At 44.0% G+C, this 15817-nt stretch overlaps 1 protein-coding gene across 1 annotated transcript in view; it reads left to right on the forward strand.

The window, feature by feature from the left end:
- epha10 (EPH receptor A10) overlaps positions 1-15817 on the forward strand; it is a 497371-nt gene that overhangs the window by 369237 nt on the left and 112317 nt on the right. The window contains exon 6 of the mRNA XM_033045476.1: positions 11549-11673. Coding sequence (XP_032901367.1) covers positions 11549-11673 — 125 coding nt within the window. The remainder of the gene's footprint in view (positions 1-11548; positions 11674-15817) is intronic.

The following is a 15817-nucleotide window of genomic DNA, read 5'->3' on the forward strand; positions in this document are numbered from 1 at the left end:
GCACGGTGGCGCAGCGGTAGAGCTGCTGCCTTACAGCACCAGAGACCCCGGTTCGATCCTGACCTCATCTGCTGTCTGTACGGAGTTTGTACATTTTCTCTGTGACCACGTGGGTTTGCTACGTGTGCTCTAGTTTCCCCCCCCTCATTCCAAAGACGTGCGGGTTTGTAGGTTAATTGGCTTCTGTAAATTGTCTCCAGGGTGTCGGATAGAACTGGTGTATGAGGTGATCGCTGGTTGGCATGGACTTGGTGGGCTGAAGGGCCTGTTTCTGCACTGTATCTCTAAACTAAACTAAATTAAACTAAACTTTTTGAAACGTTCTTGTATTTATATGGATGCTGCCAGTTCCTGTCTCGGATGTTTTTAAGAAGGTTGAGTGGATAGAAGTAGAAATTGAAGCTTTGTGTTTTATGGGAAGCAAAAATATTAATAATTTACACCTAATCTTCACCAGCCTCAAAACAATCACCTTTGTTTCGTAAAGAATCAGATTTGGGGAAATAAATGTCCGCAGGGGGAAGAAATGGTCAATGAGACATTCTAAGAAACAAAGTAATTCCGTTTAAGCAAGTTTTCCCTTTTTAATCCATGTTGGCAGTAGATGAAGTGATGTGTGAGTGGCCTGAAAGCAAAGGAGGACCCTCCACCTTCAATGAGCCCAGCATTTCAACCCTCTGTGAAAACTGATCTGGTATTGTTATTCCGTTAGACAGAGCTGCAGATGCTGGTTTACACCGGAGGTAGACACTGCAGTAACTCAGTAGGTCAGGCAGCATCTCTGGAGGAAAGGAACAGGTGACGTTTCAGGTCGAGAACCTTCATCAGACTAAGAGTCAGGGAGGGGGAAACTAGAGGTACAGGAAGGTACAGAACAAAGTAAGGTCTGCATCGATGAGACAGGAAGAGTGGAGCCCACACCGCTTCATTATTGTTATTGTTATTGGTTTATTATTATCTAGAAACAGTGAAAAACGTTGGTTGTGTGCTAGCCAATTAGATCAGATAATACTATACTTGAATACAATTAGCCCACACAAGTACAATAAGTACATGTGTATGATTTATTTTGTTCATCCCTCACAATTTCATAATTACAACTCACGCTGATTTCCCAATAATCAACCACCCTCACCAAATTCCATCCGAACTTTCACTCACCTCTCCCACCCTCCCCCATTCTAACTCCCCCTCCACTTATTGTACATCTCAGATGTGTCACTTTGTTAAAAGGGTCACTTACTCTCAGTTGTAATTGTCCTAGTGTGTTAGATAGACTTATTTTTTGTACCTGTACTTGACTAATAGCCACTAGCTACAGTATGTATTCTAGAGAATGTTTGCCACTGAATATCATTGAATAAGGACTTGCTTTCAACACGGCTATTAAAGTTCAATAGAACAGTATGAAGTGCTTCACGAAGCCTGAAGGCTGTGTGCAATCCATGTTTTATAAGCTGTAGAGTAGTGTAACTGTGCATGAAACCAAAGAATCTATCGGAGTGCATACTTCACCCAGCGAGATCAAACACAGTCGGCGTACTTCTGTGTCCAACTGGAAAGCTGTAAATAAATTAATTGGCAAATACCTATCACGGCAATATTTCAGCGAGTCAATGGTAAAATGGTGGAAGCAGACAGTGTTGACTCATTCAAATGTAAATGTTGCTCATTGAATAATATTTTGTGGGTAATTAGACACATGAGATGTTGCAAATGTAATGGGAAAACAAGTGACTTTGGACCGCGCTGCCCAAAGCTGGTGTCCCACTGGGATATCCCTTGGATCTTGCCTGGACTAATTGATAGAGATTGATTGGTGTGATTAGTCAACAACTCCATTAGACGGACCTTGGTCATCTTTATCTAGCAATCTTTCAGACTGAAAACCACCCGGCAATTATAACATAATACCAACCATAAATCTTACCAGTGTAAACCACAAATTTACAAAGAGATTTAGCATTTTGTCATTTTGCAAACCATTGATACGAGGTTTTCTCTAAGCTGAATTTGAGGTTATTTTTCCTTGCCTCAGTGTGGGTGGTATTTTTCTATCATCTGAAACAGCTTTTCATTCCAGATCACATTTAGTTCAATCCTCCTTCAATAAGATGTTAAACTATGGCCTTGCCTTCTCTCTGAGGTAAATGTAAAAGATCTCTGTAACCTTATCTAACAGTTCTCTCTGATGACCTGCCAATGATTTGTCTCTTAGCTGAAATTAGTAAAAGCTTAGCTTCTCCGGTTATGATGGAAATCTTCAGTTCATCCCAGAATTACAATATTACAGCACGCAGTATAGATCACAAATATTTGATAAGAGTAAAAATACGTTTTTGTAGTCCAAGATCAGGAAAGTTTTTTTCAAATGTTCTGCATGTTTCAGCTTTTCTGGAGTCTCAGCCTTGTTGATGTTCAAGTTCACGAGTGCAACATGAACCATGGCGCAGTGGAAGCACTGCTGTCTTACAGCGCAAGTGATATGGGTGCTGTCTGTACGGAGTTTGCACGTCCTCCCCTTGACCTGTGTGGGTTTCCATTCAAAAGGCGCACAGGGTCTGTAGGTTAATTGGTTCGGTAAAATTGTAAATTCTCCATGGTGTGTAGGATAGTGCTAATGTACGGGATGATCATTGGTCGGCGTGGACTTGGTGGGCCATAGGGCTTTATCTCTAAAGTATGTAGTTTAAAGTTATGGACTTTTAATTCCAAAGCTCAACAGAGTGAAACTGAAATCTATGTCTATGCCAAGAATCTTATTGTGACTACATTTGTTTAGTTTAGTTTGGTTTATTATCACATGGACCGAGGTACAGTAAAAAAGATTTTTGTTACATGGTATACAGTTAATGGAAAGGCTATACATGATTACAATCGAGTTGTCCACAGTGTACATACAGGATAAAGTGGATAACGTATAGTAGTGCAAGGTAAAGTCCAATAAAATCAGATTAAAGATAGCCCAAGGGTCTCCAATGAGGTCTCTAGTTGTTGATAGGATGGTTCAGTTTCTTTGAGTCAGCATCACTAAAATGATTATTTCCGTTTAAGATAATTTATGATTCTATAATTGCATACCTCATATTTGAATGAAATATTTCTCCTTATTCTTCATTACATTACATTACAGTTTAATTACTTTTACTTCCACCTGATTCCTGCGTGATTAATAAACTTAGGCATGTACTAACATTAAAACGTGTATGAAGGAACTGCAGCTGCTGGTTTAAACCAAAGATAGACGCACAATGCTGGAGTAACTCAGCGGGACAGGCAGCATCTCTGGAGAGATTCCTTCTCTCAAGAGAAAGAATATATCTTGGAAAGGTATTCTTGGAAAGAATATTTAGGAAAGAATATCAGCTAAAGAATTCCGTCTCTCCAGAAATGCTGCCTGTCCTGCTGAGTTACTCCAGCATTGTGTGTCTAACATTAAAATAAACATAATTTTAATAGTTGTGTTGCAGTAAAGAGGGTTCGTGATCTGTACCAGAAAATTTGAAAGATGATATAAAAATCTTTATATAAGTTATAAAACCTATATAAAGTTATAAAATGCAGGTAGGCTCTTCATTTCTCTGTACATATTAGTCTTCAGTTTAGATCTGCCCATCCACACGTTGGGAATATGTCCCCTGTCCATCCCTTCCCCAGATGCATCCAAACCTCCAAGTTCCTCGAGCACTTTGCGTTTTGCTCGAGGCTCCAGCAATTGTGCCGTCATATATAATATCAGGTTTGATTCTGACAAAATATTAAAATTTTCAACAAGAGTAAAAATATGGCGATTAAACTAGAATTGTATTAAACTTTTAGAGGCGTGTGAACAACAGCCAGGCAAATACCTTTCCTAAATCACAATAGACACTTGCAGGCCAAGCTCTTGTACTGTTGAGCTGGCTGGTAAAGGTACTCCAAAACCTTTGTCAATAAGGGATTATGGATATGGTGGCATTGAATAAACTCAATTTTGAGTAATTCCTGAAAATGGAAAAGTACAAGGAAAGTTATTATTCATGGCACTCCTGCCGATGTAAGTGATAGAACAGAACTGCAAAATACCATCTGACAATATTCAGTATTACTCATGTTCAGTCCAAAGTGGACATTGTGTTTCCTTGCAAAATGGAGCAGATGCGATGAGTTACCCCCTTGTCACTCCCTCTTCTCCCCTCTCCCATCAAGCAAGAGGTACAGAACTGTGAAAACACACATCTCCAGATTATGGGGCGGTTTCTTTCCAGCTGTTACAAGGCAACGGAACCAACCGATCTACAACTAGAGAGCAGTCCTGATCTACTATCTACCTCTTTGGAGACCCTCGGACTATCTCTAACCAGATGTTACTCGACTTTACCTTGCACTATACATCATTCCCTTGATCATGTATCTATACACTGTGGATGGCTCGATTGTAATCATGTTTTGTCTTTCTGCTGACTGGTTAGTATGCAACAAAAACATTTCACTGTGCCTCGTACACGTGACCATACACTAAACTAAGCTAAATTAACTAAACTAAACTGTTTTTGGTTTCTTACCATTTTTTTGCACCTCTTGGTATTCTCACTCTCCTGCACAATAATGCATGCCTACGCACTCATGTATACATTTACACACACATTCCCCGACATTATATCAGTAGTGTGAAAATGTGCAATAAAAAATTTACCAGGTTATCACAGCCACGATCCATGACCTTCGGAGATGCTGCCTGTCCCGTTGACTTTATGTTTTACTTTGGAAAACATATCAGCTAAAGGACACAAATTGCTAGAGTTTAACTCGGTGGGAGTTCTTCTCTGGAGAAGATAGATTGGTGACGATTCAGGTGGGGACCCTTCTTCAGAGGTTCACACGAACCTCCTCTAACCTCATCTACTGCACCCAGTGTTCCCGATGTGGGCTCCTGTATATCGCCGAGACCAATAGTAGACTCGCCGACCGTTTTGTTGAACACTTATGCTCGGTCCTCCAAGGCCTATGGGATCTCTCAGTTGTCGACCATTTCCCATTCCCACTCCCACCCTGATCAATCTTTCCTGGGCCTCCTCCATTGGCAGAGTGAGGCCACACACAAAATGGAGGAACAGCACCTCATATTCCGCTTGGGTAGCTTGCAACTCGGTGGTATAAACATTGAATGCTCTAATTTTAAGTAACTTCATCTCACATTCCCCTACCCTACCCCCTCCCTACTTGCCCCCTTTCTCTTCTCTGGATGTTTCACCAGTTCTACAATTCTCCGCATTGTTTCTGTTACACCATCTTGAAGCCGCGGTCTCCGGTAGGGAAGCACCGATTCAGGACTTACCTTGTCTGCATATCTGGCCTCCCGCAGCGGCGACTGCGGAGGGTTGTGGTCCCGACCACGGGGAAAAATGGAGGAGGACTGACCAAACTTTGTGCCTTCCACCACAGTGATGAATGCTGCGGTGGATGTTTGTGTTAAATTTTTATTGTGTATTGTGTATTTTTATTGTACCACTGCTGGCAAATTCATTTCACTGCACTTTATGTGCACGTGACGAATACATCTGACTTGACTTGACCTGAAATCACACCTTCCCTAGCCAACAATACAATACAATACAATACCTTTTATTATCATTTGAACCTCACATGAGGTTCAAACGAAATTTGGTTTCTGCAGCCATACAAAAAAAGAACCAAGACACACACCAACACAATTCAATTCACATAAACATCCATCACAGTGAGTCCTCCTCACTGTGATGGAAGGCAAAACTTAAACATATCTCTCCCCTGTACTCCCCTCTCCCCCTCATGTCAGAGTCAAAGACAGAGTCAAAGCCCCCGGCGGGCGATGTTAAATGTCCCGCAGCCATTAAAGCCACGCCGGGTGATGCAAGGCCACGCACCGGGTCTTGGTGTTGGAGCCCCGGCGGGCTCTTGGTGTTGGAGCCCCGGCGGGCGCTCACAAAGTCCCGCGGCCATTCCAAGCCGTGCGGGGCGGTGATGTAAGGCCCCGCTCCAGGTAACCTTCAACCCCGCAACTCGGGCGGGAGAAGTCGCCGCTGCGGAAGCCCCGAAAAAAGGTCTCCCACCAGGGACCCGCGGGCTCCCGGCATTACCGTCCACAGACCTGCGGTAGGAGCTTCCGAAACTCTGGGTGTCGGGTCGCAGCAGCGTCCACCACAGCTACACCCACTCCGGACTCGGCCAGCTCCGTGATGGTGAGTAAATCAATGGACCTGCCTGGCAACACCTTGCCTGAGGTAATTTGTGGTGCACCTGATTATTCCCGCTCTTCACCTCCCACCCCCAACCCCCTACTTTCAGTCTGAAGAAGGGTCCCGACCCAAAATGGCACCTCTTCCTTTTCTCCATAGATGCTGCCTGACCCACTGAATTACTTCAGCACATTGTGTCTATCTTCAGTATATCATATACAAGGTCATAAGTTCATAAGTATTAGTAGTAGAATTAGGCCACTCGGCCCATCAAGTCTACTCCACCATTCAATCACGGCTGATCTATCCTCTCCCTTTTAACCCCATTCTCCTGCCTTCTCCCCATAAACTCTGACACCTGTACTGATCAACTGGTGTTGTACTTCCGGTGGCGCTGGTGTCAGCTGCCTCCACCTTCAGCCCGGTATCTTTTTGTTTTTTTGTTTTTTTAGTTATGTTAAAGTGTGTTTTTTATGTTTTTTTAAATGTCTTTATGTGGGGGAAGAGGGCACGGTAAGGGGGATACCGTCCTTCGGTCGCTTCCTGGAGAGGACGCGACTATTATTCGAGTTGCGTCCTCACCCCCCCCAGCGGCCTACGTACTGGATTGGCGCGGCCTTTCCTGCTGGGATCGACCAGAGCTCCAGCAGCGGCGGGACAGCGCTGTAACATCGCGGGGCTGGCGATGCGTTACCGGGGATCGCCGTCTGGAGCCCGGAGTGCTGGACCTGCTGCACCGACATCATGGAGCTGCGGTTTATGGGCTCCCAACGCGGGCGGCACTGATCAACAACGCGGGGTCCTGCGACTCCACCCGGCTCGGCCTGCGGACTCGGGAGCTGCGGACTCCGGCTGCGGGAGGCGGCTGATCAGGAGGTCCGGGCCGCTGAGGAGGAGGATGTTCACCGTCGGGGATCAGCGTCGACGTTCCACCAGCCCGGCGTGAGGGCCTGAACATCGGGCCGCCCGGTGCGGCGACTGCGGGTGCTCGGAAGGCCAGACCACGGATGAACATCTGGGAAGATCGGAGGGGAGGCTAGCTGGACTATGGTGCCTTCCTCACCTTGGTGCCACTGTGTTATGTTGTGTCGTGGACTTTCTGTGTTTGTGCTTTTCTTTTTTTAATTCAATTTTATTTTTAATATGTTTTATTATTTATTATTTATTTATTTTTATGATACTGCCTGTAAGGAAAATTCATTTTGTTGTCTCTAATTGAGACAATGACAATAAATTTGAATACAACAACAATACAATACAACATCAAGAATCTATCGATCTCTGCCTTAAAAATATCCACTGACTTGGCCTGCACAGCCTTCTGTGGCAAAGAATTCCACAGATTACCACCCTCTGACTAGGTTCTCCTGACACCTCTGAGTATACTTCCAGATTCAGGGACAGTTTCTTCCAAGAAGTTACTCCAGCACTTTGTGTCCTTCAGCTGATATTCGTTCCAAAGTAAAACATGAAGCGCTGGAGTAACTCAGCAGGACGGGCAGCATATCTGGGGGACATGGATAGTGACTGTGATATCCTCGTAGACATGACATTGTAGGTCTAAGGACCCCGTCATCCACTCACTAGTTGCACTCAGTGCCACAGTGTCAGTGATGGTGAGTTTCAGATGGGATGTTAAACTCAGACCTTGACTGTCATTGCAGATGGATGTACAACACTCACGGCATTACACTGTATTGACAAAAAGAATTATCCCAAATGCCTGAGCCAATATTTATCTGTCAAGCAACATTGCTAAGGGTGATTACTTTTTCGTGATTACATTGCTATTTGAGAATCTCCTTGTCCACAAACTATTTGCTGCATTTTGTTCATTTTAACTTGACTGCAGTTCAGAAATAATTTGGTTGTAAAGTGCTCAGGAGCACTGTGATGGGGACACTGGAAACAACTTATTTGTGCACCACATTCCCACAAATCCCTCCAAATAAATCTGCTGAACAAAATGGAACAGTGTTACAGCGTCAAATTGGGTAAATCACATCAACTAGCTTAACGATTCATATAGATTTTGAGGAATTCAGTTTATTGTGATTTTATTGCTCTTATGAAAAGATTTAGCTTTAATTTATGTAATTCTGATGGCATTTAGCTTCCCTAATAGCTCTTCTGTGCCCAACTCCTATGTCTCTGCTTTTAAGAATACATATTAGATTACAATAGCTTTTATAAAGCCAGTGCTCTAATTAGAAATAGGTGCAAAACACTTCTGAGGAGTTGAATTAGTTTAGCTTATTATTGTTATGCATTTATATAGATAATGGGTATATTATTTAGTGGAAGATAAAGTCCAGTAAATCCGATTGAAGATAGATCAGAGGTATCCATTGAGGTAGATGGTAGGTCTGGACCGTACTCTGGCTGGTGAGTGGATGATTTAGTTACCTGATAACAGCTGGGAAGAAACTGACCCTGCATCGGGGGTTATGCATTCTCAAACCTTGGAACCTATGATCAGATGGGGGAGAGAAGATGGAGTGACTAGGGTGAGATGGGTCCTTGATTATGCTGGGGGCCTTGCCAAGCCAGCATGAAGTGTACCTGGAGTCAATGGAAGGGAGATTGGTTTGTGCGACGGTCTGGGCTATGTCTATGACTCTGCAATTCCTTGAGGAGTTGGATGGAGCTGTTCCCAAACCAAGCTGTGATGCATCGGGATAAAATGCTTTCTGCGGCATATCTGGACAAGCTGGTGACAGTCGTTGGAGACATCAGATTCAGATTCAGATTCAACTTTAATTGTCATTGTCAGTGTACAGTACAGAGACAACAAAATGCAGTTTGCTGAACTTCCTTGGCTTTCTAAGGAATTAGAGGCGTTGACGTGCTTTCTTGACCATTGCTATGCCATTATAGGTAATTTGAACCAGGGTCTTCCTGTGTGGGAAAGAATGTGTGCTGTTTTGTTATAGTGAAAAATAGATTTGTAAATTGAGGACACTTGCCCCAAAGACACAATGCCATTGGTGCAAAAATGCATGAATGGAATGCTATAAGGTGAAAGAATAGCTGGAGAAACTCAGCGGGTGCAGCAGCATCTATGGAGCGAAGGAAATAGGTAACGTTCCGGCCCGAAACCGAAGGTTTCACCCCGAAACCAAGGCCTATTTCCTTTGCTCCATAGATGCTGCTGCACTCGCTGAGCTTCTCCAGCAACGTTATCTACCTTAGATTCTCCAGCATCTGCAGTTCCTTCGTGAACAACGCTATAAGGTGAAAATTGCCCGCATTTATTTCTCTCGTCAGTAGTGTGACAATAGTTATGTCTACGACAGCGGAAGAAATGAGACAGGTGTGAATCAGACTAAATAGCCCATGCAGTTACTTTAGTGAAGTGCAATAATTGACCCACCTCCCAATGGACCACTAACCTAATGACCTTCAAGAGTCAATGGATCAATCCATCACACTTTAGTCCTGATACATGATGGTGCAGCAGTAAAGTTGATGCCTTACAGCGCTAGAGACTCAGGTTTGATCCTGACTGTGAGTGAGTTTGTACGGTTTCTACGTTCCCCCTGTGACCGCATTCTCTGAATGCTCCAGTTTCCTCCCACAGTCCAAAGACATTGCAGGTTTGCAAGTTGATTGGCTGAGATAAAATTGTCATTGTCCTTAGTGTGTAGGATAGTGTTGGTGTACGTGGCGATCGCTGGTCGGTGTGGACTAGTTGGGCCAGTTTCCACGTGTGTCTCCAAGCTTAAAGTCTCAGAACTCAAGAAGGTCAATGAGTAAAGTAGAATAGATTTCTACTTAGAATACGGTTATCCCAAATTACTAAAGGCCATTTTTATACATTTTGGTTTCACCATGTAGAAATTACAGCAGTGTTTATACATAGTCCCCCCGTTTCAGGGCAACATAATGTTTGGGACACAGCAATGTCATGTAAATGAAAGTAGTCATGTTTAGTATCTTGTTGCATATCCTTTGCATGCAATGAATGCTTGAAGTCTGCGATTCATGGACATCACCAGTTGCTGGGTGTCTTCTCTGCTGATGCTCTGCCAGACCTGGCTTAAGCTTGTTTTGGGGGCTAGTCCCCTTCAGTATTCTCTTCAGCATATAAAAGGCATGCTCAATTGGGTTCAGATCGGGTGATTGACTTGACCATTCAAGAATTGACCATTTTCTAGCTTTGAAAAACTCCTTTGTTGCTTTAGCAGTATGTTTGGGATTATTGTCTTGCTGTAGAATGAACCGCCAGCCAATGAGTTTTGAGGCATTTATTTGAACTTGACAGATAGGGTGTGTCTATACACTTCAGAATTCATTATGCTACTACCATCAGCAGTTGTATCATTAATGAAGATAAGTGAGCCAGTACCTTCAGCAGCCATACATGCCCAGGCCATAACACCCCCACCACCGTGTTTCACAGATGGGGTGGTATGCTTTGGATCTTGGGCAGTTCCTTCTCTCCTCCATACTTTGCTCTTGCCAACACTCTGATACAAGTTAATCTTCGTCTCATCTGTCCACAAGAACTTTTTCCAGAACTGTGGTTGTTCTTTTAAGTACTTCTTGGCAAACTGTAACATGGCCATCCTATATTTGCGGCTAACCAGTGGTTTGCATCTTGCAGTGTAGCCTCTGTATTTCTGTTCATGAAGTCGTCTGCGAACAGTGGTCATTGACAAATCCAGTGACTCCTGAAGAGTGTTTCTGATCTGTCGGACAGGTGTTTGGGGATTTTTCTTTATTATAGAGAGAATTCTTCTGTCATCAGTTGTGGAGGTCTTCCTTGGCCTGCCAGTCCCTTTGTGATTAGTAAACTCATCAGTGATCTCTTTCTTCTTAATGATGTTCCAAACAGTTGATTTTGGTAAGTCTAAGGTTTGGCTGATGTCTCTAACAGTTTTATTCTTGTTTCTCCGTCTCATAATGGCTTCTTTGACTTTCATTGGCACAACTTAGGTCCTCGTGTTGATAAACAGCAATAAAAGTTTCCAAAGGCGATGGAAAGACTGGAAGAAAGACTAGGTGCTGAGAGCTCTCTTATACCTGCATAAAGGAGGCAATTAAACACACCTGAGCAATTACAAATGCATGTGAAGACATGTGTCCCAAACATTATGGTGCCCTGAAATGTGGGGACTATGTATAAACACAGCTGTAATTTATACATGGTGAAACCTAAATGTGTAAAAATGGCCTTTAATAAAATCTGACAATGTGCACTTTAACCACATGTGATTTTCTTCTATTACAAATCTCAAATTGTGGAGTACAGAGGCAAATAAATAAATGATGGATCTTTGTCCCAAACATTATGGAGGGCACTGTGCTTCATGTTGCTAATCTATTTATTTGTCTGCTCCCATTCTCAGGCAACATGCAAGTGGCTGATATCAGGGCTGAGCACATAGAACAGAAGAGTATCACCTTGGCGTGGCAAGAACCGGACTTCTCCACTAACAACGGCACACAATACGAGATCAAGTTTTATGAAAAGGTGATCAATAACGTTTTGGGTAGTGGGAAATATGACGGGGAAGTAGGATTTTTTTCTCAAAAACTTTGAATGGCGGCACAGTGCCGCAGCTGGTAGAGCTTCTCCACACAGCACCAGAGACCCGGGTTTAATCCTGACCTTGGATGCTGTCTGTGTGGAGTTTGCACATTCTCCCTGTGCCCAATGTCCCAGCACAGATCTCTGTGGAACTCCACTGGTCACAGACTTCAGCCTGAACATTGTCCTTCCACCACAATCCTCTGTCTTCCATCAGAAGCCAGTTTTTAATCCATTTGACCAAGTCACCGTTAATCCCAAGCATCTTGATCTTCTGGATCAGCCTTGAGGGCCTGTACCACTTGGCGCTTTTTTCGGCAACTGCCAGCGTCATATCAGTGTCGCCAAAAGATTTTGAAATCTAAATCCAGATCAAAATCCAGCGGCGATAAAAAAAAATGTTGCGACACTTGAAAAAACACGTAGTCACGCCACGTCACGCCGCAAGTTTTTCGGTGACCTAATACATCAGTCAATGATGCCAGTAGTCGCCGAAAAAATCGCCAAGTGAGACAGGCCCTTTAGTAAAATCCATCGAGATGACATCCACCACCCTATGAAATAGGGGACTTGGATATGCCCTCACCCTGTCCCTTTCCATACATATATTCTTCCGGCTTTACATTTCACTCCTCTCCTCTCCTTTTCTGACACCTCTTTATCTCCTTTTCATTTACTCTACCCATGTGCCAATTGAAATCCCTCTCACTTGTATCCACCTATCACTTGCCAGCCTTTGTCCCACCTCCATATCTCTTTTTCTGCTTTCTCTCCCTCCTGCTACATTCAGTCTGAAGAAGGATCCCGACACGAAACAACACCAGTCCATTTCCTCCCCAGATCATCATCATAATCATAATCATATTTTATTAGCCAAGTATGTTTTGCAACACGGGGAATTTCTGATACTGCCTGACCCGCTGAGTTCCTCCAGCAATTTTGTGTAAACCATTTGGAACCTTCACTCCTCTCTCACCTTCTCTCCTGCCTTTATTTATCGTTAAGGGTTTCATAAGCGCTAACGACACTATGAACTGCACTTTGATTTGGTTGGGCCACTCATCACTTCATCCATTACAAGATGATCAACAACCGAGAAACTTGAGGAGAGGTTTCCGGCAAGTAAACGCATTCAGAGATGTGTATTAAATCAGGCATATAGGCATTGTAAAAATCTGTGCCCGCCCGGATATCAGACTAAAGCTTCATTCCATGCCTGTTTCAAGCAATATATGTAATCCAAGAATGAAATTGCAAATTATCTCTTTGTGTGGAGGGTTTAACATGTAATTACTTCACTCACGGCTGCATTACAAAAAAAAGACGATTTGAAAGATAACCATTTTGACCAAATCAACAGTGACTGCATTGTGACAGGGAACAGGGAGCAACTTAACACATGTTTTGCACAGACATCAATGTCAGTGAATTAGATTACGAAGGACTAACATTTTGTGCACTAAATAGTGCATTTATCACAAAAGATAAAATATTATTGAAATTCAAGGGACTTACCACATGTCTTCCCTTCTCCTTATGGGTCCTTCATGTGCATGTGTGTGTGTGTGGTACAAATGCTTGGAGGACCCTGAAAATAGAATGATACAACTCAAGAACAGGCTCTTCGGCCCACAATGTCCATGCCGCACATAATGCCAAGAAAAACTAATCTCATCAGCCATTTCTCTCCATTCCCTGCATACCCTTGTGTAAATTCCGGTTCTAGACTTACCCCCTTAGTCTGGTTTCATAGACACTAAGTCAAACTCGGGTTCCAAACCTTACTTTATTGACGAGCAAACTGCACGGACGGTTGCCGATCCACACACGCAAGACAACCATATCTCGTGCAAACTGAACAGAAGTCACAATCAACCGACACACCCCAAAGAATTACCCACCCTCTTATACCTTTCCAAACTAAGGACGTAACATTACTTGGGGGAGGCAACCCCTACAAACCAATCACATATATCGATCTCATTATACAGTTATTGACAGTTCCCCAACCCAATAACAGAACCTTACATACATTGTATCTGGAAGAGGCTTCCAGAAGGAAGCCAACATAAATGAATAATGCAACATGTGCCCTGGGATTCAAACAAACCAGACAGGGCTTAACATTTCAACCAATCAACAAATGACAGGGTAACTGTCTCGCAACATTATTTACAATAGGTACACTTAGTTTGCATTTATCCAATCTGCAGAAATCCCATCCATCTGTCAATCGAATATGGGGTCCTTGCGCCCTTATGGCATCAACATTGAATTCCCCCAATTTGGCTAGCCTGTGCTGTCCCCTCCCCTTCCTTCACCCTCTAGCTGTCTCCTCCCACCCTCCCATCCGCCCGCCCTCGGGCTCCTCCTCCTCCCTTTTTCCTTCTTTCTTTCCCCACCCCCCATCAGTCTGAAGAAGGGTTTCGGCCCGAAACGTCGCCTATTTCCTTCGCTCCATAGATGCTGCTGCACCCGCTGAGTTCCTCCAGCAATTTTGTGTACAATCGAATATGCAACACTGATCTGGGCCCCAGACTTGCTGGCACCATTCAGAAGCTTGTCCCATTTCTACAGAGCACACCAAACTTGACCAAAATGGCCTAGCAATACATGAGTCCTTATTAACTTTATGACTATGACTGCTCGATTTCTGGCAGGATTTCCACATGTTGCCATCGAAACACACCTTAAACGTCACTATCATATTGGCCTCCCCCACCATCCCTGGCAACGCGTTACAGGCACCTACCATCCTCTGTGCAAAAAAACCTGCCCCGCACCTCTCCTTTAAACCAGTTTGATCCCGGCTTCAGGTGCTGTCTATGTGGAGTTTTCATGTTCTTCCTGTGGACGCTCCGGTTTCCTCACACATCTCAAAGACATGTGGGTTTGAAGGTTAATTGGTCTCTGTTGGGATAACATAGAACTAGTGTGAATGGGTGATCGATGATCAACGTGGACTCGGTTGGCTGAAGGGCCTGTTTCCTTGCTGTCACCTTGCAATTCAATCAATCTTATTATTCAAATAATGGCTTGAAACATTTGGAGCACTACCTCTGTAGAAGTCCATGGAACATCTTGCGTGAAAATCAGAGGAAAAGATGACCCAGGATTTCCTTTCATTGAACATAGAGCATAGAACAGCACAGGAACAGGCCCTTCAGCCATGATGTCTGTGCCGAACATGATACCAAGATAAACTAACCTCATCTGCCTGCACTTGATCTATATCCCTCCATTCCCTGCGTATCCATGTGCTCATCTAAAAACCTCTTCAATGCCATTGTTGCATCTGCCTCCATCACAACCCCAGGCAACACGTTCTGGACCCCCACTTCACACCGCACATACGATCTTTAAACTTTGCTCATCTCATTCTTAAAAGCTATGGCTTCTAGTCTTCAGTTTATAATCTGTTTGGGAAATACACATTGACACTGGGATCTCTGTAGTCTGGGATTGGAGATTATGGCAACTTTATTCACTTTGTTATGCTTCTTAGGCCCCCTTCGGTCATGGCTGACCATGGGTGTCTCCAGGGTGCTATTGCCTATATGGAGGACGCCTGTGCGCGACTTTGTTTAACGTGAGGAGACAGGTGCATAGACAGCCACCTCACGGTCCTTGACAGATCTGGGTCAGGATCCATTGCCATGGAGTCCAAGACGACCAGAGACCCCTTTCTGCTACAGCCTTCATCCGCCTTCCCAGCTGTTGTGATGCTCCACTAAGGTCAGCCATCGTCCTCCGCCTGTTCCACTGTTGAGGTCTTGGTTGGATTGCTCTTTGTCAAAGACCACCCCCTTGACCTTACCGCCATGGGTGGCCCTACCAGGAGCATAGCTCCAGACGGCATCGCTCTCAGGATCTCAGGTCCACACCAGCTTCTCCACCACGACAAGGTGACAATCCACGGAGAAGATTTATGCATTCTTCCTGAAATCATCTGATTACAGTACACTATCCTCTCCCCATGGGTCCCCGACAGCTAATACTTGCCCAGACCCCTCTCTTTAGTTTAGTTTAGTGATAGGCCTTTCTGCCCATCGAGTCTGTACCGACCAGCGCTCCCCACATTAATAAT

This window comes from Amblyraja radiata, chromosome 27, assembly GCF_010909765.2.
Source record: "Amblyraja radiata isolate CabotCenter1 chromosome 27, sAmbRad1.1.pri, whole genome shotgun sequence".
NCBI lineage: Eukaryota > Metazoa > Chordata > Chondrichthyes > Rajiformes > Rajidae > Amblyraja > Amblyraja radiata.